The 22,373-nt window shown below is 44.9% G+C and overlaps 2 protein-coding genes across 3 annotated transcripts in view; both read right to left on the reverse strand.

Annotated features, from left to right (window-relative positions):
- Window positions 1-10,000, reverse strand: part of GALNT14 (polypeptide N-acetylgalactosaminyltransferase 14) — a 200,346-nt gene extending 190,346 nt beyond the window's left edge. For both annotated transcript variants that reach the window (XM_030557364.1, XM_030557363.1), the window contains exon 1: window positions 9,798-10,000. In XM_030557364.1, coding sequence (XP_030413224.1) covers window positions 9,798-9,923 — 126 coding nt within the window. In that variant the 5' untranslated portion in view covers window positions 9,924-10,000. The remainder of the gene's footprint in view (window positions 1-9,797) is intronic.
- A 264-nt stretch (window positions 10,001-10,264) lies between these two features.
- The window catches only part of CAPN14 (calpain 14), a 54,564-nt gene continuing 42,455 nt past the window's right edge, over window positions 10,265-22,373 (reverse strand). Inside the window, exons 20-21 of the mRNA XM_030558361.1 lie at window positions 10,719-10,832; window positions 10,265-10,426 (exon numbers count right to left, since the gene is read on the reverse strand). Of these exons, the coding sequence (XP_030414221.1) occupies window positions 10,265-10,426; window positions 10,719-10,832 (276 nt within the window). The remainder of the gene's footprint in view (window positions 10,427-10,718; window positions 10,833-22,373) is intronic.

The raw sequence follows: 22,373 nt of genomic DNA on the forward strand, positions 1-22,373 counted from the left end.
GCTTGCAGCCAAGTTCCAGGCCAGGGTCAATAGCAAGGATCAGAGTACGTGTCAGGTTTCAGGTTCCGGGGCTGGAGGCAAGGTCCAAACTGAGCTGAGGACAAAGCCAGGAGTTCAGGATCAGGAATGGTCATGGTAGTTACAGCAGATCCACACTGTTGCCTGGACCCTTCCTAGATTGACCCTTAGGTTTGTACAGGGCAGGGAGCCAATCAGGAGCTATGAGGCTGCTGCTTGTCAGAGCCCTTGAGGTGGGGCCTCCCACGGTTTGTGTTCACAGCAGCTAATGGATAGTGAGACACAAATTACCATAGTTACAGCCATTGCTGGATGGCCGCCTGGAGGTGTTCACTAGCAGCTCTGTAGGCCTGTGTTTGAGATTCAGTGGGCCTTCCAAACTCAGTCCAAGAGTGAATGGCTTTGAATTTTCTTGGCAGTGTTGGGACTTCTCAAAATCTTTGTGCCTTCTCTCAGAGAAAGAAGAAAATGTTCTCCTTCCTCTAAAATGTCAAACGAAAGGTTTTAACTGCATCCAAGATTTATTGGGCTTCTTCTGAATAAACAGCCAGCAATTTTTTACCATTTTAAAATTTTTCTTGTTTTGCAAGCACAAAGCAATGGAAGGTTTCTGGACGCCCTGATGCTCATCACTTCATAAAGTAAACAGGTCTTGTTCAATCAATATTTATGTCCCTATCACTCACAGCTGCCATAAAGCTGGAACAGAATGGAATGGGGGTACATTCATTCGTTATAATTATCAGTGAAAAATTAACAAGGTTTTCATTTACTGACTATTGTTTTTCAGATATCTCAGAGAGACCACTCATGTGCAGTCAATAGATTAATTAATAAATACAGATAATATAAGCCTGACACCATTTGTCCATGACAGTTTTATTATTATTATAGCCAGCTGAGTTTTGCCTGACCACTTAGATTGCTAAATGCTGATGGAACTTTGTGTCCCGCTCAATGTTCAACAAAGACACAATTGTTAGCAACCCGTGTGAATATAGTGGAGGAAAACTATTTTCAAAGCCTAGCTACAGTTAGGAAAGTGACTGAGAAAACAGCTCCTTCTTATTCAGCAGGTCTGCTCCTTGGCTCTCCCTGAGTCACACAAACACAAAAATGAGTGTGTTGGTTTTTACCACTGTTAGAGATGCAGTTGAAATACAGGTATGGGAGCACAAACTAGATTTGATTCTGGATCATGCATCACCAGTTTGTTAGTGTTCTAGACATACTGCTAAGCCTGCCTTTACTCTTGGACATTTCTGGGAGGGAATTCATTGATGAATGTTATTATAGGTCCCATCCTGTGACCATCAAAGTCAGTGCCAAATCCCCCACTGGCTTCAACGGGCACAGGATCAAGCCCTCTCTTATGTTAAATTGGCAGGCTAGTGTTCATGTTGGAATAGGCTGTTCAGTTAATTACTGTGTTAAGATCTTAATTTTGGCAGTGTACATTGCTGTTTTAATCTATGTTAAACACCTCCAGGAGATTGGTGCTGTAAAACCTGGAGAAATTAAAGGAAGAAAGATTATCAGATGAGGTCTGGATGCAGAATCTTTCCAGCTGGTGCCGATGCAGAAAGAATGCAATGTGCTATTCAGATCCCAAATGCAGAACTGGCAACCACCTTTCTGGCTATGGGCCCAACCTTGCACGGCACAGAGCAAGGGTGCTGGAACCTTCGGGGGGCCGCACAGCACCCCCCGCAGCCCCAGTTGCTTCCAACAGGAATTGTGGGTTCTCAGCAGCTTATAGAACAAATGGGTATAAACTGGACACTAAGAAGTTTAGACTTGAAATTAGACGAAGGTTTCTAATCATTAGAGGAGTGAAGTTCTGGAACAGCCTTCCAAGGGGAGTAGTGGGGGCAAAAGACATATCTGGCTTTAAGATTAAGCTTGATAAGTTTATGGAAGGGATGGCATGACAGGAGAGCCTAATTTTGGCAACTGATCTCTGATTATCGCCAGATAAGTATGGCCAGTGGTTGGTGATGGGATGTTGGATGGGATGGGATCTGAGTTACTGCAGAGAATTCTTTTCTGAGTGCTGGCTGGTGAGTCTTGCCCACATGCTCAGGGTTTAGCTGATCGCCATATTTGGGGTCAGGAAGGAATTTTCCTCCGGGGCAGATTGGCAGAGGCCCTGGAGGTTTTTCGTCTTCCCCTGCAGCGTGGGGCATGGGTCACTTGCTGGTGGATTCTCTGCAGCTTGAGGTCTTCAAACCACAATTTGAAGACTTCAGTAACTCAGGCATAGATTAGGGGTTTGTTATAGAAGTGGATGGGTAGGGTTCTGTGGCCTGCTTTGTGCAGGGGGTCAGACTAGATGATCACATTGGTCCCTTCTGACCCTAGAATCTATGAATCTATAGGAAGCTCTGATCACTTCACAGGATCAGCCCCCCATACACACTGCATTTTAACATTAACCATTCCCTTTTGTTGAACAAACTATATCTACAATAATAGTTACAGGACATGGCATATTTTGTGGTTTAAATTTTTTTTTTTATACCCTCCAGTGTTTGTAACTCCTCCTTGGAAACTTGAAAATAGCATTTGTTTCTCCAGGAGGTTTTTAGTTCCATGTTTCTTACCATGACATTAACCAAGCCTTGTTATTTTAGATAGTTGAAGAGTCTTCTGGAATGCCCAGATGTCTCCTTCCTTCATGGTTCAGTCCCACTCATAAAGGTCCTGGTCTCCTCCAGAATCCATCAGTTATGCTTAATCCATACACCAGCAGGAGTAACAGGGGGCTTCTTTCCCTTTTAAAGCCCTCCCAAGCCCTGCCTGCCCCAGAAAGTGAGAGGCCAACCAAGCTTGAAACCTGACCACTGCCACCATCAGCACAAGCACTGGGAATTGGGTTTGCCAGCTCAGTGCCATTAAGCAGAGCCCACTGCATGTATTCCTCACAAACCAATCTGGGAATTTACTTGTAATTAATCCAGCATATCAATTTATCTCATTATGTCTTAATCTAATTAAGTTATTAATTTCTATGTGTGTTTTTTTTAAATGAGAGAAAGACAAAACTCCTGCAAAAAAACACAGAGGCAGTGTTGTCTAGTGGTTAGAACAGGGGCAGGGACTCAGAATTCCTGGGTTCTGCTCCAAGCTCTGACACTGACACACTAGGCGATTTTAGGCAAGTCATGGATGACCTGATTTTCCAAGGCGCTGAGCCACTCTCTCTCCCTTGAATCAATGGGTGCTGGACATGCTTAGTGCCTTTGAAGATCTCAGTTTGCTCCTCTGGAAAACAGAAGGGGCAGGAGGCATTGGCTGGCACTGATTAATGCTTGTGAAGTGCTTGGAGATCCTGAAACGAAAGGCTCTGTAAGTACAGAATATAATCACTGAACCTCAGCTGATCAGAAACACAGAACTGCTGTACAGTCGCTCCCTAGTAAACCATCCAGCAGACAGGATTAATTTTACTAATCTCTTGCTTGCTAACTGGCTCACCTGATTAGGTGCCTGCTAGACAGCAGACACTAGAAGACAGTCACACCAATCCAGCGGGGCTCACTGCACTCACCTTCCTTCACAGCTTGAGGGGACTCCAAAAAGAACAGGAGAGAAGCACAGAAACATTTTCCCTAGCCAGGCAAATAAGATTCAAACTGTCCTTGGATGGACTGGGGACTTCATTCCATAACCAGCTAGGCGACTTTTAGTGGGACATATTTTTAATTCCATGCCCCATTGTTACTATGAGATTATTGCTTAAAATAAAGGCCTCAGCAAGAAGTCACCTGCTTGAGTAAAGCACTGCTGGCCTTCCTTAGACAGAGGAATTCTTCCATGGCAACTCCTGAATGTGATAAAGGGCTGGCTTGATGCAGCCACTAGCCAGTGATGCTCTAGTTAGGAAGGAATGAAGAAAGTGACTAGATGAAAAGTGAGCAAGGCTAGGAAAGCAGAGAGAGGCTCAATAAGGTGATAGCTACGTCTACACTGCAGCTTGGACCATGATTCCCAGTGTGGCTAGACAGATACGCTAGTTCTGCTTGAGATAGTGCCCTAAAAATACGCATTGTAGCCAGGAGTAGCAGAGGTGGTGGCTCAGACTAGCCACCCAAGTACATACATAGGGACTCCACAGGTTTGTACTCAGATGACTAGCCAGAGCTGCGGCCCATGCTTCACCAGCTACGCTGATATTTTTAGCGCACTAGCTCAATTGAAGCTAGTACGTGTCTGTTTACCCATGCTGGGAAGTCTGGTCCCAGCTGCAGCGTAGATGGAGCCTCAGAGTGTGGTGCAGGGAGATAAAAGTAAGAAGAAATAAGAGGTGAAACCAGGTAAAATAAAACAAGCATGCTCCTATCCATTCTGCCAATAGAATATCAGCATAGGGAAAGCCTAGCCACTGGGATAATGTCCTGGACACCCATGTAGGAGACTCAGTTAGATTCCTTAGGCCTAGTGCTCGTCTCACCAGTGTAGAGCAGGAATGCTTTGCCATGGAGGTTGATGAATAGAGACACCTCATTTCTCCATTAGCAGTTGGACAACCAGTTTATCCCATTATTTTACAAATCATGTTTCTGCCATTACAATATGAGCTCCTTCTAGGAAGTTGGAGAAGGTAAGGAGGAACTATCTGCATATTGCAAAAGTATTGCCTGAAACTGGGTTAGCAGCTAGCCAATATCCAAAATACATAACCTCATGGCCAGAGGATTGTACTGTCCTGTGCCCAACCACCTAGTCTCCCTTTATTGCTGCTTCACTAGCTTTGATGCACATATATGAAACCAGATTTGGATCCCTTAAGAGGGGTTAAACGAAGTGACACCATGTTCCTTTTCTGACAAGTAGCTCATATTTCATATTACTCAAAAGTAGTTTCCAAAGCCAAAAATATAATGCACTAAAAAATGAATCTGTACTCTATGAATCTCAGGGGGATGCAACTGTTTTGATGGAAAATTCAGAGGAAATGAAGGAGAGGCAATTTCAGCTGTCAGATTTCTGGAGTTATGGCAACTTGGCAGGTGTAACTTAGAAATTTAGGGCTTAATCCTGTAGCCATGAGGAAATTACCCTTGACTTCAGTAGGAACAGGATCAGGCCAGTAACAAGGTTAGCCGTCCAAAGAGCAGGGGAGAACTACATCTCTATGTGTTCTGTGGATATTCAAAGGGGGCTGTAAAATGAAGAATCAATTCTACTGCAACTATTGTTAGCAAAAAAAAGTTCATTTGAAGGAGAATACAGTACACCATGGCTGGCAGGTGACTTTTTATTTTGCAGTTTTGAAGAGTGCATTTTCAATACAAGCCTATTTACCCAAAGGGATAGTTATGGTTAAGAGAGCACTTCCATTCTAAACCTCTGTTTCCAGTGACTTATTACCTTCCCCCACAAAAATGATCTTTGGGCCTGAAATTGCACAAGCTCATTCCCCCATCCTAGATAGGTGAGATTATGGAAAGCCTGAAAAAATCCATACAGTCATTTTTGTCTGAAAAAAAAAAGCATGAAAAACTAGTGACTTTTGCCACATGAAAACCAATGTATTTTTACCAATTTAAGAACTTTTTCAAACAGTGATTTGGATTTAAAGTTCCAGGCTTGGCATATACATAGTCATTTGTGAGGAATAGCTTACACAGACACAGCTGATATAAAAATCATGGGCCAGATGCCCATCTCAGTTACACTGGTATAAATCTGGAGTGAAGGCCTGATCCAAAGTCCTTTAAGGTGCCCATTAACTTTATTGGTTTTAGATCAGATCCTAAGCCCTCTAATTTCGACCAAGTCAGTCCAGATTTACAGTGGTATAATTAAAATCAGAATCTGGTCCCATGTATTTCAAACAGTTAGTTCTTTACCAATGGTAGTACCACCATAGGTTATTAAAATGGAAATAATTTTGAAAAAGTCCCTGGTTTATGCTGCTTGTGTACTTTTTGCATTTCATGCAGTTTGAACTGTGAAACTGAACTGGTCAGTTTCAGTTTCTGTTTATAATAAGTTGCAGGTTGCAGTCTCATGCACTGTACATTGCTGTTCTTTGGGCTCAGAAACTGCAAGGGAATGCTCAAGTCCAACCAGAAACTGCTTTCACTGGGGTGCCTGCCCGTTATTTGGGGCTTTTTCTTATATAGGCTCCTATTACCCCCCACCCCATCCCAATTTTTCACACTTGCTATCTGGTCACCCTAGCTTTCACTGAGACAAAAAACAATTTCACTGAAATATTTATATTCATATTAGGACCCCCACCTTTTTTGTTTAACTACATAAGTGTAGTGATTTAAACCAGTTGATGGCATCTGCAACTCTGCCACGGACTCACCATGATGGACAAATCCATTAAATTCTGTGTGCTTCTCTGTCTTTAAAATGGGTCTAGTCATGCCTACCTCACAGGAGGGTTGTGAGGATCATTCACTTATTGTTTATAAAGTGCTTAGAAATCTACCGATGAAAACTGACAGTGTAAACTGCTTTCCTTGTGCGCTACATGTCCCCCCTTGTGCCTGATCCACAGAGGACACAGGTTTGCTATAATACCCTGCTAGGGGACCTGGCCCGGATTCAGCAGCCCATATGTATTCCACATAAACAGATGCCTGATGTTAAGTATGTGCTAAGTCCCAGTGGGCTTTGCCGAACAGGGGTGGAATAAAGCACACGCTGAAATACTCTGCTGAACTGGGGCCTTAGCTCATTTCACACTGTAGAGACTCATGCTTTTAGCTCTGGAGCACCAGTCATTAATGATGATAACCATTACAAGTGTGCAAAGTTGTATTCATTACTATGCTGAGTGCATCATTTTCTTACCAATTTAGTTATACACCAAGCACAGCTATCCAGAGCATTCAATTCAATTACTATTTTAAATTTAGAATACAAGGTAGTGTGCTCACAGCAAGCCAAATAACAAGAAAAGTTTATATACCTCTAACAGGCAAATATTAAACTTGAGACTGATACAGGGAAAAGGGAGTGGATAGAGACATTAAAACTTTTGGCACAGATCGTATAAGCAGAAAACTAGAGCATGCTAAAACTATCTAGCCGCGGTAAAGTCTAGTGAGGTCATATTTGCACCGAGCACAGTTACAGTCAGCATATAAACACAAGTAGCATAGGAATGAAGACGACACAGCAGACAGAAAAAATGATGCATGGACTTGAGAATCTTGGTTAGTCAAAAAGATCATAGAGACATAGGCTGGCATTCTGAGAGAATACTTTAATTCCCAAGGCCAACAGAACAAGTAAGGGCTACAAGGCTGAGTACAGTGCTTTCAGATACCTGACAAGGTGGCATGAACTTCAGAGAAGGCATCCAACCAATAATAGGAATTGAAGCAAGAATGCAGTGGATCTAATTTACCTCGATTTCTGTAAAGCATTTGATACAGTTCCACATGGAGAATTATTAGCTAAGTTGGAAAAGATAGGGATCAATATGAAAATTGAAATGTGGATAAGGAAATGGTTAAAGGGGAGACAACAACGGGTCATACTGAAAGGTAAACTGTCAGGCCGGAGGGAGGTTACTAATGGAGTTCTTCAGGGATCAATTTTGGGACCAATCTTTGTATTACTGACCTTGGCAAAAAAGGGAGAATATGCTAATGAAGTTTGCGGATGACACAAAGCTGGGAGGTATTGCCAATACAGAGAAGGACCGGGATATCATACAGGAAGATCTGGATGACATTCTAAACTGGAGTAATAGTAATAGGATGAAATTTAATAGTGAAAAGTGCAAGGTCATGCACTTAGGGATTAATAACAATAATTTTTGTTATAAACTGGAGACACATCAGTTGGAAGTAACAGAGGAGGAGAAGGACCTCGGAGTATTGGGTTGATCACAGGATGACTATGTGATATGGCCGCAAATGTGATATGGCCGTGAAAAAGCCTAATGTGGTCTTGAGATGCATTAGGTGAGGTATTTCCAGTAGAGATAAGGAGGTGTTAGTATCGTTATATAAGGCACTGGTGAGACCTCATCTGGACTACTGTGTGCAGTTCTGGTCTCTCATGTTTAAGAAGGATGAATTCATACTGGAATAGGTACAGAGAAGGGCTACTAGGATGATCTGAGGAATGGAAAACCTGTCATATGAAAGGAGACTCAAAGAGTTTGGCTTGTTTAGCTTAACCAAAAGAAGGCTGAGGGGAGATATGATTGCTCACTATAAATATATCAGAGGATAAATACCAGGGAGGGAGAGAAATTTATAAGCTCAGTAGCAATGTGGACACAAGAACAAATGGATATAAACTGGCCATCAGGAAGTTTAGACTTGAAATTAGATGAAGGTTTCTAATCATCAGAGGAGTGAAGTTCTGGAACAGCCTTCCAAGGGGAGCAGTAGGGGCAGAAGACATATCTGGCTTCAAGACTGAGCTTGATAAATTTATGGAGTGGATGGTATCATAGGATAGCCTAATTTTGGCAATTAATTGATCTTTGACTATTAGGGGTAAATATGCCCAATGACCTGTGATGGGATGTTAGATGGAGTGGGATCTGAGTTACTACAGAGAATTCTTTCCTGGGTGTTTGGCTGGTGAGTCTTGCCCACATGCTCAGGGTTTAGCTGATCGCCATATTTGGGTCAGGAAGGAATTTTCCTCCAGGGCAGATTGGCAGAGGCCCTGGGGTTTTTTTGACTTCCTCTCTAGGATGGGGCAAGGGTCACTTGCAGAAGGATTCTCTACATCCTGAAGCCTTTAAACCACGATTTGAGGACTTCATTAGTTCAAACGTAGGTTAGGGGGTTGATACAGGAGTGAGTGGGTGAGATTCTGTGGCCTGCACTGTGCAAAGATCAGGCTAGATGATCATAATGGTCCCTTCTGACCTTAAAGTCTATGATTCTATGTACGTGGGCAGGATTCTGATCTGACTCACACACACTGGTATAAATCAGGAGTAATTCCATCGAGAGCAATGAAGTTACACTGATGTAAAGCTAACTGAGGTAAGCAAGAGGAGAACTGGGTCCATCCTGAGCAGACAATACACAGAATAAAAACTCTCAGAGGCAGCAATGGCTAATGTGACTCAGAGAAAGGAATTAAGCAAATAGGGAAGAGGAGAAAATACTTGCTGTATGTACTTTACACAACTGCAAAACCTCTGGAGAGGGAGCAATCTGGGAGGGGCTTTCTGGCGCCCACCCCTCCCAAACATTTCTTACGGGGTCCTTATCTCAGCGTTCACAAATGAGGGAATGCTCAGGTCGGGTCATATCCTGCAGGGCAAAACTCCCGCAGATTGCAAGGAAACCAGCGAGCTAATCTCCAGTCCCATCACAGCAAACGCTGCTTGCCTTTGGGCTATCGCTAGGCTGCCGTACAATCCTGTTCGCTCCTCCAGCCCCACATATATTAAAAACCCTTGGGGAACAGGAAGAGATGGTGGCAGAGGGTTAATGGACAAATGTGAGCCACTGGTGATGGTGCTCTCAGAGCATCATGCCCTGGTTCGATTGCCTTCTCTAAGGAAAGGAAGAACCTAAAGGACTTGACTGTGAAACTGTTGCAAAGTTGGCACCCAGTTCCCCAAGCCTGGCGTACAGCGTGAGCACAAGCGGTTCTCCCACATGTGACGGTTCCCAAAGCTGCACGTGTGCTCGGGGCATTTCCCCGCGCCCGCTTGCTGGGGCTCTAGCCGCGGGCGGGACAGCTGCGCACGCCACGCTGCTCTTGCAAAGCCCCCTCGCGCCGATCCGGGCTGGACCCCGGCCATCAGTCCCCGAAGAGAAGCGGGTGCTCGTTACCTTTGGCGTCTGCCCTTCGGCTCCTGCCACCTCCAGTCTCCTCCTCGCCCCCAAGAAGAAGAGGAGAGCAGCGAGCCACAGGATCCCCGCCAGAGACAGCGCCAGCCGGCGACTCGGCCGTCTCATGGCTCAAAAGTCCCGCCTGGCGGCGAGGCGCGGGGCAGAGGGGCTGGCGGAGCGATACCGGCGGGCTGCTCCCCCGGCGCGGGGCATGGCTGCAGCGGGGGCTGCTCCGAGCCTGGGCGGAGACAGAGAGCGGCGACTCCCGGGTGGGGCGGGGGAGGAGGAAGTACCGGGGAGGGAGCGGCCGCGGCTCGCCCAGGGAGCTGCAGCGCCAGACAGTGTCAGGCTCCCCGGGAGGCAGGAAGGTGGTGGGGTGTCTCCGGCTGGCAGCCCCCCGGGAGCAGGGGGGGGCGCTGCCAACCACGGCTCCTTCCTTCCCCCAGCGCCGCCGGGATCACGCCGGCTCAGCCCTCCGGCTTCTGCAGCCGCTGGGCCGGGCCCTGCAGCGCGGGGCGAGCGCTCGGCTCTGGGGCAAGGCTCCGCGGCGGGGCTGGTCCGGTCTGGTTCGGGGAGATCGGGGATAGGAAAAGCTCCGAGCCGGCCGGGGGAGCTGCTGGCGAACCGGACTGCGGGGCAGGGGCCCTGCAACTTTCCAGCACTCCCGAGCTGAGCGGGAAGCCTCCAGGTTTGGCTCAACGCTCCGGGACAGTGGGTCAGGAGCAACCTGCAGCCAAGCAGCATCTCGCTGCAAGCTTGAGCTGCCCGGTTCGTGCCAGGCCGCCTGGCCAGTGCTGTGCACGGCGCTGCTCGGAGCCCGCCATGGGAAGGGGGCTGCTTCTAGGGGCAGGAGAGTTCTACTCCACCATGGTCACTGCCCATTACAGTGCGCCTGATTAGACGTTCCCTCCACCCCGGTACCTTCACGGAAGGCGGTGGAGCTACCTCCAGCTTGAGGCTGGGGTGATGAATCAGGTTGTCTGTGTGCCGGCAGCCTTCTAGTTCATGAGTGAGAGCCTGTGTCCGCTCTCCTGCCTAGGGGGAGTTAGGGTTTTTTAAGCAAGTGGGGGCCTTATTTCAGTGGTGGGGTGGGGGGCACGAAGAGGGCATTACAGCACTGAGGGAGAGTGGTGGTAACTCTGAGCAAAGGATAAGGTACTGCTAATACAAGAGCCAGGGGTGATGAGCAGTAGCTAAGGCCTTGCTCCTGCAAGTGGTTCCCTGGTATAAGATTTCTGCACTCACCCAGAGTCCCAATGACTTCAATAGGGCTCTGTGTAGATACAGGGGTTTACCTGCAGTGAACAATTTACAGGGTAAGGGCTTAAGATAGGCTATTGGAATTGGAGCTCAGTCGGGATCATACACTACTAGAAAGATGATAACAACAACAAAAAGTCACATTTCAGAACCTGGTTTAGTACTCTTTCCCAACTTATTATTTTTCCATTACTAACCTTGGCCAGAAGTGAGTAAGCTGACACTTCCTCTGCTAGAGAAGATGGAATAAGATAGAGCAGATGTGAAGCATTTGTGTTAGTATCAAAGCGATAGAACAAAACCCTATAAAAACAGGAACCCATGCATAAAGCAACATATGGAAGGAATCAGTGATAAACTGTCAGAAAGCTGGGCAGTCCACTGCACATGTTGCAAACACTCTCTTACTGTGCATTTTTCCCACTGCTCCTGTTTTTATGATTTCCTCCAGTTGTTCGTGTCATATTAATTTACTGTTTGTATTCTCCATCCTTTGTCCTCTTTTGATTTATTCCAAGGCTCACTGACTCCTCTCTTTGTCTTAATGTAATCCATGCCTTTTAGGCCTGATGTGCTTAGAAAGATGCCCAGATAAAAATTTCATTAACAACAACAAAGAGACATTTAATCTTGTCTTTGTTTTAAGGGTGTGAGACTTTTCTGCCCAGGGGATTTGTAGAAGGATAAAGTGATGAAATCCATGTCCATATGCAGAAGTCTTTAACAATGACAGAAGCAGTTGGTCCTAGTGTAGAGAAGACTGTCTTTGCAGCTAAGCAGGGAGGGTTGAGCTCGCTGAGCATGTGACTAAGGAAAACACAGGTGCTGCAAGATGTGGGGTTAGTAAATGTGATTCTACCACTCTTCTTACTGAGTCATTCTCCTAGCAGGCTGTATGCAGGTGAAGAGGGCCATTTTTTTTCCAGGAAACAATACAGAGATTCTTTTCCCCTTGTGAAAAATAAATTAATGTTCTTCTGCCAGTTAACATGGTTAAAGAGTCCAATGTTCTAGCAAGATTTCAGTTGGGGCGATTCCGTTTACTTATAATCTTTCCCCCCAGTTTCAAAAACAGTATTCTCAGGTTCCCATCTTACACTGTTTGGCGCTATTTAATGGAGTGGAGAACAGGCTTATAAAAGTTGCAGACAACACCACTGGGGGAGAGAGGCTGCCAGCACCTTGAAGGACTGGATTTGAGTTCAAAATGACCTTGATAAATTGGAGACTTGGTCTGAAAAATCAACAAAAATGAAATTCAGTAAAGATAAAGTACTCCATGTAGGAAGGAGCAAAAAAATCAAATACACATATACAAGATGTGGAATAACTGGCTAGGTGATAGTATTGCCTAAAAGCCTCTGGGAGTTGGAGAGGATCACACCCTGAATAGGAGTCACTCTGATGCAGCTGCAAAAAAGGCTAATATTCTGAGGTGTATGAGTAGGAGTGTAATATGGGAGAATAATTGTCCTGCTCCAGGCAGCACTGGTGATGATGCCTCAACTCTAGCACTGTTCCCAATTCTGCATACCACGATTTAGGCAAGATGTAGATAAATTAGGGAGAGAGTCTAGAGGAGATCAGCAAAGGTGATAAAGAAGTTTGCAAAACCTGGCCAATGAGGAAAGGTTAAAAAAAGACTGGAGCTGGTTAGTTTTGAGAACCAAAGACTGAGTAAGGACCTGATAAGTCTTCAGATATATTAAGGGCTGTTATAAAGAGGATGCCATCAATTGTTCTCCATGTCCATTCACGGCAAGACATCTTACTTTAATCTGCAGCAAAGGCTATTTAGGTGAGATAGTAGGGAAAAGTTTAACTATAAGAGTAGTTAGTCTCTGGAATAGGCTTCCAAGGGAGGATGTGGAATCCCCATCCCTAGAGCTTTTAAAGAACAGATTAGACAGACCCCTGTCAGGAATGGTCAAGTTTTACTTGACCCTGCCTCAGCAAAGGGTGCTGAACTTAGACATCTTGAGGCCTACAGATGTATGATTCTATTCATATTCTTCTCACTTACATTGTGCTCCCACCCCCTACCCCCATCTACTTCTTGTATCCAGTGACTGTCACACACTTTGTTTATAAGCCTTTTATGGAAGAGCCCATCTCTTTATTAGATCAGGGTACCGGGTCTGGCACGTTGGAACTCTGATACAGTACCACCATACAAACTACCATTTACTTTGGTATGGGCATAGGTCCTCTGTTGCTGTCAGTGCAACACAGCTATTGCAGTTTTTAATTGACTAATAATTTTGTTCCCACCTGGTCATCAACATGTTTCTAGAAGATTTCACAGTGCGTCAAAAGGTTAAAAAAATGCAGAAGGAACTTGAGCAGGACAACTCACTTGTGGATTAAAATCTTGTCCTTTTTACGGTACAAACTTTTCAATAAAAAGTTTAACAATATAGAATGGCAAAGGAAATACAGTACAAATTAGATTACAGGTAAAGGTAATAAATAAGACATTCCTGACAAAGAAAATGCGATCAGATAATGCTCTCTCATTACGTTGAGAAACAACTCCCTCTACTGAGGAAAAGAGTTATTAACAGGGGCCCTGCTAATGCAATAAATAGCCAGTGATTTATGTAGGATAAGTAGCTTGGGGCCCATTCTCCAGTGCCTTGCACCTCATGTGGTCATTTACACCTGTGTAAGGTGGATGCAGCACTGCTACTGAGACTGCAGAATTCCAATCTGATAATGTTCTATAGTTGCTTTGCACAGATGCCAGTGACTCTGCAAAGTACAAGGAAATCCCTAATGGTGGACCTATGAACCATGCACAGTTCTTGCATCTGTAGGCTGAGGCAAACGGCACACAGTAATATATTTAGCAAGCGATCATGCAAGCCACAGAAAAAACAGTTCAGAGAAGGAGAAAATACATTCATTAGTTGGGAAGTTATATTTAGAGCCTGATTTTTTACACACACACACACACACACACACACACACACACACACACACACACACACACACACACACACACACACACACACACACACACTAGTTGTAGCAGCAGTGAGAAGAATTTGGTCCTTTGTATCTAGGTAGTGAATAGCAATGGGGAAGACTGGGTCCAGCGAAGCTTGATGTGTTCCAATAAGAGAGCACCTGCCTACTTCTGAATATTTTAACCCTGGGCCTGTTTTCAACAGGTTGAATATTTTGGATTGACTGTCAAGAGCAGCTCTTGGAGGAACATCAGGCAGCAGGTGGACATGTCCATTTCCCCAGTTTGCTGCTCCTCTGCTGGTGCAGTAGCAGTGAGACTGCAGAAAAGCCACATATGCAGAAAGCTGTTACAGCAACAGATGGGTGACTGATACAGTAGTTAGGTCAACCTAGAGCCAAAGACAACCGTAAGGGCTCTAAGAAGGAATTTCAGGCAAGTTTGAGGTGTGGGAAGCAGTCACCTTAGAAATGGGTCACTATGTTAGTTAATTCCAGGGACAGGGGAAATCAGGGGAGTATAACCAGGATCTGATTTTCTGGATGGAAAGGGGGCAGGTCTTAAAGCTCCAGCTCCAAGTTGCTACCAGTGGTGCTTTGTGAATGTCATGGAGTGGGTGGAGAGAAAAAAAGAAAGAATACTTGCTTCCAAGCATTTCAATATTTGACTGTGCAGAGCTGGTTGGAATGTTTGATAAAATTAAGTTTTAACAAAATAAGCTGTGCCATCAAAGGCAAAACATTTCAAGGAGAGATTGGTTTTGACAAAGTTGTTCCCCCCAAGGTTTGTGAGGTCCAGGGCTTTCTGCTCACTTCTGACCAGAGAGACCCCTCCCCCCCAAATCAAAAGTCTGGGCTTCTTGATTCTCCAAACAAAATTGCGTCAGAGGCTGTTTTCCAAAGCCTTTGACAGGCTTTGGGTTTGCTTCAATGAGGAAGGAAAATAAAGTTTGAACCCTGAAAAAAGCAGTCATGAAATGGAATGGTTGTCCTCCAGACAGCACTAGATGTGTGGGCCCGCTGGGGAGGTCTGGCTGAATATTGCCACTTGCTCTGCCTGTAGCAATTTGAGCAGGGCAAGACTGAAGCACAATTCTTAGAATGTTGGGGATTTGCTGGCTAAAGAGAACCTGACAATGGGAACACAGAGGCCAGATGTCACCACTGGCCTAAGAGGGTGCAGTTCTGCTGATTTCAGCAGGCGTTGCCTCTGCTTATGCCAGGGCTGAGCTTTGTCAGAAGAGTTTCTCCTTCCACATGAATACAGACCAAGCTAGCAAAGACAACATGGACGGGGAGTACCTATCCTAGGGCCAACCTGCTGACATAGCCAAGCAAGGGGATTAGATAGTATTCCTTCATCCCCTAGCTCGTGATAAGCGTGCAGCAGAACCATGATGATCTGAGGCCAGGGGGTGGGCGGGAAAAATGGTGAGTAGATATTTCCCTCTTCACCCATTTCCTTCTCAGCCCCTGGGCGGAGGAAGACTGGTTCTACTGCACACTCAACCTACCTGAGGTGGTAGGTGTGAGTGGGAGGTAGATGGGAGGAGGGAGACCGAGACAGAGCACATCTCAAGTTGCTTTTAAGCTGCCTGTTCTGGCACATGCTCCATGTTAGAGTTCAGAGGAATCCAGCCCTCCTTTGCCAGAGGAGGGATTAGTTATGGGGTGTGTGGAAAGATGAAATCCTGGAAGAGCTCCAAAACAAGCCTACCCATTTAGAAAAAGGTAGATTCTGTGCTCCTTCTCCCATCCAAATGCCCTTGCACTGTAGCTTTCCTAGAAGAGTCACATTAAATAATCTGCACAACATCATACTCTAGACTAGCAAGCCCCTCACAAATGGGTCCTCAGCTACAGCCCTGGAGGAAGAATCCCTGACCTTAGCTGACTGAGAATGCTTACGGGCTTGAAAGTATTTGTAAGTGGAGAATTAGCTCAGGCCCATGAAATCTTTTAAACAAAACAGCAGTTGAGACATTTTGAACTTGCAGTGAATGTGCCTAACCATCAGTGAAGTGCCCCTGAGACCCAGGGAACGTGTTTGATATTGAAGCTTGCTGGACTGAGGATGTGTGCCCAGATTTCAATCATTGGGCCAGATTCTCAGCTAGTGTAGGCTGGCATAAGATCCACTGGAGTCAGAGCAACACTAGTTTGTACCCGCTGAGGATCTGGCCCACACAGTGTCCAAGGGGCTCACAATGGGTGAGGCCAATTAAGCTAACATGTCTAAACTCAGTGACACCCCTACTCCATGATCTCGTATAGCAATCGCAATCAAGTTGGCCACTTGAACTAACAGGCCCATATTAAAGCCTGAAAGGGCCTAGTAATTAGTTTTGTTGATTTGAGTGATACAGCGATATCTCATGGCTTAGTTTTGGTCACTGTCTCCTTTATGAGGGGGGAATTTTAAATGAAACTTGGAGGGGACGCTAACATTCTTATTTTACCTACCTAAATTCACCTTCCAACTGTAACTGGATACTGCTGTCTATTTCCTGCCCTAAACCACTATGCAATAGTGCTGAACCGCTGCTGAGTTCCACCATAGAAGTGACTGAGCAAGCCCTGTCCACAGACACACACACTTTAAGATCATTTATGATGAGGCGCTACAGAGCGCATACAAAGAACTGCTAAAATAATGTTATAAAGGCTTCAAAATCAGAAGATAGCAAATGCCAGATGATGCAAAAGACTCTGGAGTGTTTGGGATAGTACAATTGGAATGGTCACAAAATTTGGAGGAGCCAGTGGTTCTTCCCCCTCCCCAATTCTGTAACTTGACCATATCTGAATTTTCAGGTGGACAGCAACAGATACCTCTGAGCCCACAACTATACCCCTTGCCAAGGTTCAGGTTGGTTTCAGTGTAGTTTTCAGACCAGTTCAGAAAAAGGTAAATAAACTACTTCTTGTTCCTAGCCTCTGTCTTGATCATAAATGGTTCGGGCCTCTTGAATTATTCTTTTAAATCTCAATCTCAGAGAGCATTCATAGAAAATTTCAGACAATGCTCAAGTTTTGCTAGAATTAAAAGCAATGGAAGAGAGACAGTGTTAGGCAACCTTAGGAGAGATGCTGCTCCCACAAAAGAGTGCTCAGATATCCATAAGGACATTCCCCATTTGAAAAACAAAAAAAAGACACTATTTCTTTGTTGAAGTTTAGCTGCCTTTAATTCTTTTGGGGAGATCAATCATTCCTCAGGAAGAGTTCCCAGCTGTGGGAGTCTGACACGAGAGAGCGCGGTGTACTCTAGTGCTGCCTTCCTTCCAGTGCAATGAAAGAGTGCTCTTGATGTTGCCTTTCCTTTGAGGGGACACTACACATGCAAAAACCATCCACACCATAGAGCGACGCAGAAAATCATGCTGGATATTTCCAAAGTCGTCTAAGAGACAGACAAACACAATGATTTTTCTTTTTCATGGAAGGTGTATGTCTATCTAAATCCCCTAGATTTAGACAGACACCGAAAAACATCTCAAACCTGCTCCTAACCACAGCCACATTGAAGCTTAAAAGACTCCTGCATTGAGGGCTGCAGATGAAGGCACTGAAATCTTCAGCACAATTGCCTAGCTCTGCTGCACGTATTGCATAGAACACCACTTCATTTCAGAAAGCCTTGGAGTGGATGCCTAGGAACTCTACTGATGGCCCAAAAATACATGCCAGAAAGATGCATTACAAAAACACTGCAAAGGGTGACACGTAATACAAATGCATTTCTCTTTGTTCCTATGAGTCAGTTTAGTTTAGTCCTTCCAGAAGGTAGCTCCTGCGTAGAGCAATGAATTCTCCAAATATTGTATCCCCAAGGAGAAATTGTACAAAACAATTGCTTCTATTTATGAGCATACTGAGTGTATAGAAAGTTTTCAGTACCTTTTTCATTGTCAGGCTAACTGAATTCTGGCTTGTTTCACAGCTGCAGCCTGAATTGGAGATTCAAATGTGATGCTTTAAAGTGCTTTATTTTCCACCAGAGCTGTCTTGTCAATACTGCACATCACGTTAGCATTAAATGCATCAAAGCTGGAAATGGAGGAATTCTCATGGGCTTCTCTTCACTCTTATTAGGAATAAATTGCAAATAGATTCCCCCCCCCCACTAACTATTGAGGATCTTTTTTAATTAAATCACAAACAGTCTTCTCTGGCAAACTTTCCTTGATGACGTCTCCAGTTAATTAAAAGGGTTAAGCTGTGAGGAGATGCTATGCATAAAAAAATTAAAGAGGAGAGCTTCTTTAGTAGTGATGGTTAATTGAAGATCTCCTCAGACTTCCACAGTAACATGCTGTTCCACACATATGGAGTCAGGAGGATTAAGACTCAATCAAGGGTTAATTAACAGAATTGTCTAATAGGCCTGGAAGCTGGACTCTTGCTTTCATTCTAATTCACACTGAACTAATTAAGAACAATGTAAGAATTCCTCCACCGTAGAAGGTAAGTGCAAGAACTTTATCATGGTGTTAGTGGCACTTAAGTTGTCTGGAGAGCCTTTTATAAACCCTGTTTGCATGGACAGAGAGGGGTAAAAAAAACCCCAGTCCTTGATGATATATTAAAGCTTTCCAATCTTTAGCATTGGTAGTCCAATTACTGATGCGTAATGAGTGCCGTTCATGCGCATATCCCCCCCTTGCTGTAACTGATTAGCCAGAAGTAGACCAGACATTGGCATTTTTACCAGTGTTATTTAACCCTGTTCCAAGCAGGTCTCAGTGTCATGGTGATGAGACTGTGAGAGCAGACTGATCATTAGCATTCCTACCTTTGCTGGCACTGATTTAGAGCGATGGGAGGAGACTACAGAAAAAGAAAACCCTCATTTTAAAGATCACTGCACAAACTGGGGGATGTTTTAAGAAGCCATCCAGTGGCAAACAGCCTCTGCATCTAACTACGTTAAAGTCAGTCGTACATGGGGTTTAAATTCATGACTGTGTCTCTTTAACGGTCTTGCCTATTGCCTTAGTGCCCCAAAATGTGGTGGGACCAATAACCAGGTCCAGATGCCCAACCTCTTTGGACTGGATACTTTTTTCCACATTAAGCAATAGTCAGGTGAAGCAAAGCACAGAGCCTCAGTGCAATTTCTTGCCCACAAGGATGGGAAAAGCAGTTTGCAGAGGTCAAGGATGACAAATGCTCAGGGAGTTGCTGGGTTGGGCTCTTGGCAGACTTGACTCTGAATCAGGGCAATAGGCAGAGGATTGAAGCCGCTCAAGGCAACCAGGAAGTCACAAGCAGCTGAGCAAGGGAAAATGGGAGTGGCATCTTTTTTTCCTTTCTGTGCCAAGTTACAGCTTTCGATTCACCTGTAGACTAGCGCAGCAGAATTAGCAGCTTATGTCAAAGCTACTCACCCAGTGCCTGGTGCAATCACCTTTTGCTCTCACAGACTTCAGTGTGGGAGCTCAGCATCACACAGGAGCAGGCCTCTGAGAAGCCTGGTGTCTTAACTCCAGGTCAGACCAATGGAAGGACCCAGCAGCACTGGTGGGGCAACAGTGAGAGTGTAATATACCTACAAGACAGCACAAATATATCCTGGTCAGTTTATCATGGGGAGCACCCTACTGACAACTCCCTACCAATACTATAGTGAATCTGTCACCACAGACATCACAGTTGTCATTAGGCTGCACTCCATGGCCCCAGCTGTGCCCAGTTCTCGGACCCTCTTGCTCAAAAAGAACACTTGAGCTAAAGGAGGATCTTGTTTCACAGCAGTACAGGGCTTATGCTGATGCAGTTGAGCAGTTCCGATTCCATCCAGTAGAGGGCAGTGGTGTGCATATACCCCCCAACTGCACATAGACAGACAATGTTCATTAGAGCTGAGCCACATTTCAGATCAAAGCTTATCTGGATGTGAATGTATCAGCTCATCAGTCTCTCATCTGGCTGCATGATTATCCATTTGCCACATTCAGAAATCGAATTTCACCTGTCTGAAGTGATTCTGAGAGGAAAATAAAGAAACCAGGCAAAACACTTTTATCTTAATTGGGTGTTGTCCCTTTACCACTATCTCATATGTAGACACTGAGTAGTGTTTGAAGCCCAGTCTCTTCAGGCAGCTCTTTGGCCTGATGCTGGTGAGCATTCAGGCTTCAGTTAACACAGCTGGCAATGTGTAGCTTTACACCTCCTTTTTGTAGATAGGAGTGTTTTCATACTTGGACACCAGGCTTTGCCCCACATCTTCCTCCTGGTAAAGCTTGTAAGCGTGCACAACCCTGACAAGAAAGCTTAAGGTATCAGGTGACAAAGCATGCAAACTTTTTTTAAAACACACTTCTAAGCAAAAGTCAGAAGAGATTCACGCCCCCTAACTCCCCACAAAATGAGAGATCAAATAGCCCAGCTAGGCAGCTTTGAGACAGCTGTCTGCTCAGGAGCAACTCTCAGCCCTAGCTACACTATGAAATTCACTGTGTAAGTGCAGTTGTTTAATAAGCTTGGACAGTGCCTCATTTGTAATGAAAGAGGTACCAGGGCACAAGAAAACTTTTTACATTCATAACTGATGCGGGAAGCCCAGAGGCGCCAGCACTATGAACTGCCAGGCCCAGAGGTGCCAGGGCTCAGCCTTAGCACAAATTAAGCACTGAGGGAGGGGGCAGTCATGCAACAAACAGTGCAATCTTGCTTGGGAGCAGATGAAAATTTCCAGGGCTCACTCATGGCTTTATAAGTCAATGATAAGAATTCAGTCTCATCCACATTGCTTGGACTTTGCCTGGGTTAGAACATGGCTAAGTCTAATACACAAGGTGCAGAGCTGAAATGTATAAACGCCTGTTTTTTGAGCTCAGGAGCTTCTAGCGCTAGGAAATGCACACGACCCCAGTTTAAGCCATCTCCATAAGTGCTGAAAACTAATTATCCCTTTGATCTATGGACTGACACACTGTACATAGCACGGAATGGAAAGCTCATCCAGGTACTTTGCTTCTTAGATGAAAAATTCACTCGTCCTCTTGTCTGATACAATCAAAGTTGTGTAAGTGCAAAGACTGGGTGACCTGCCATCTAATCACACCACCCTTGCTTTCTCAAAGCATCAGCTCCAAAGTACCAGCAACGGACATCTATACCCAACTACTCAGCAACCTGAAAGGCACACACAAGCAAGAGGTAGTTGTGATCAAAAGAGCGGGATAATCAGGAGGTGTCAGTCTGTCCCCGTGCAACTTTGAGTCACATCCATTTATTTTAGTGGCATAAGCACCTGCTTACCTCTGCAGAGCCAGTACCGCTATGGTAGAACAAGCTGGATTCTATTCGGGCTCATGCATATTCATCAGAATTGACAGCTAAATTCTGATTGCGGGGCCATTACTACTCATTGTCTATGAGGCAGGAACACAGCTTGATTTTCAGATCCCAGGCTGAGGTCTCAGGGCTACTGGTTAGGAAAAATAAAAATGATCTTTCAACTTGTCAGTAGTGTGAATTTGATCTGTAGTCACTGAGGAAAAATTAAAAAAAACCTTAGGAATCCAATAGTGGTTTTTTTTTAGTTAAAACCATAAAACCTGAATCATCATCATAAAAACACTTCAATAACATACAAACTGTTAGAACTTGCTAGTCCCAAAGGCTGTTTTTTTTAAACCAGGAAGACCAACAGATACAAACAAAGCAGGTAAAGACAGGCAGTCAGTGTTCTAGCAGGTCTGAACTAAAGCCCAGCAGGGCACTGTAATAATTTCCACTGAATAAGCAATTAAACAAAGAGTGATACAAGACAAGGAGGATTTCTAGGTAGGATCAATCCAAACAGGGTGACAAGAAAGGAGAAGCCGATTCGACTTAATTGCACTGGGAGGATTTTGCTCTAACTGACAAAATATGTTCCAGCCAGAGTGGGTTGTGAGGGGCGGGGGTGGGGGCGGGGGGATGTTTCACAGGAACAGACATTTGAGACATGCAGAGGAACCCATTCCAAAATGTTGGTTTCTGATCTTGCACTAAGGAGCACATGGGCAGGTAATTATGCTCAAGCATATGCATCATCTAAGAACGGTAAAACCTGGAAAGTTTCCAAACTCCATGGCAATTACCAACTTTTAAAAAATTAAAATAACCTTCCTTTGGGTGTCGGGCTATTATTCAGAGTGTCTTACCTCATTATAGTTAGCGCAAGCAGCAGGGTAGGAAACAGGAGGGTTGCCTTCAGTTAGCAGCAGATGCAGTCCCTGGGAGGAGGAAATACTGCCATCCTGCTGCTGTTGCAGGGACATCACAAATCCCCCATAGATCCTTTATGAGAACAGAAACAAGAGGAGTAGGGAGCGCGCGAGTCTCAGCTTGGGC

This window comes from Gopherus evgoodei, chromosome 3, assembly GCF_007399415.2.
Source record: "Gopherus evgoodei ecotype Sinaloan lineage chromosome 3, rGopEvg1_v1.p, whole genome shotgun sequence".
Taxonomy (NCBI): domain Eukaryota; kingdom Metazoa; phylum Chordata; order Testudines; family Testudinidae; genus Gopherus; species Gopherus evgoodei.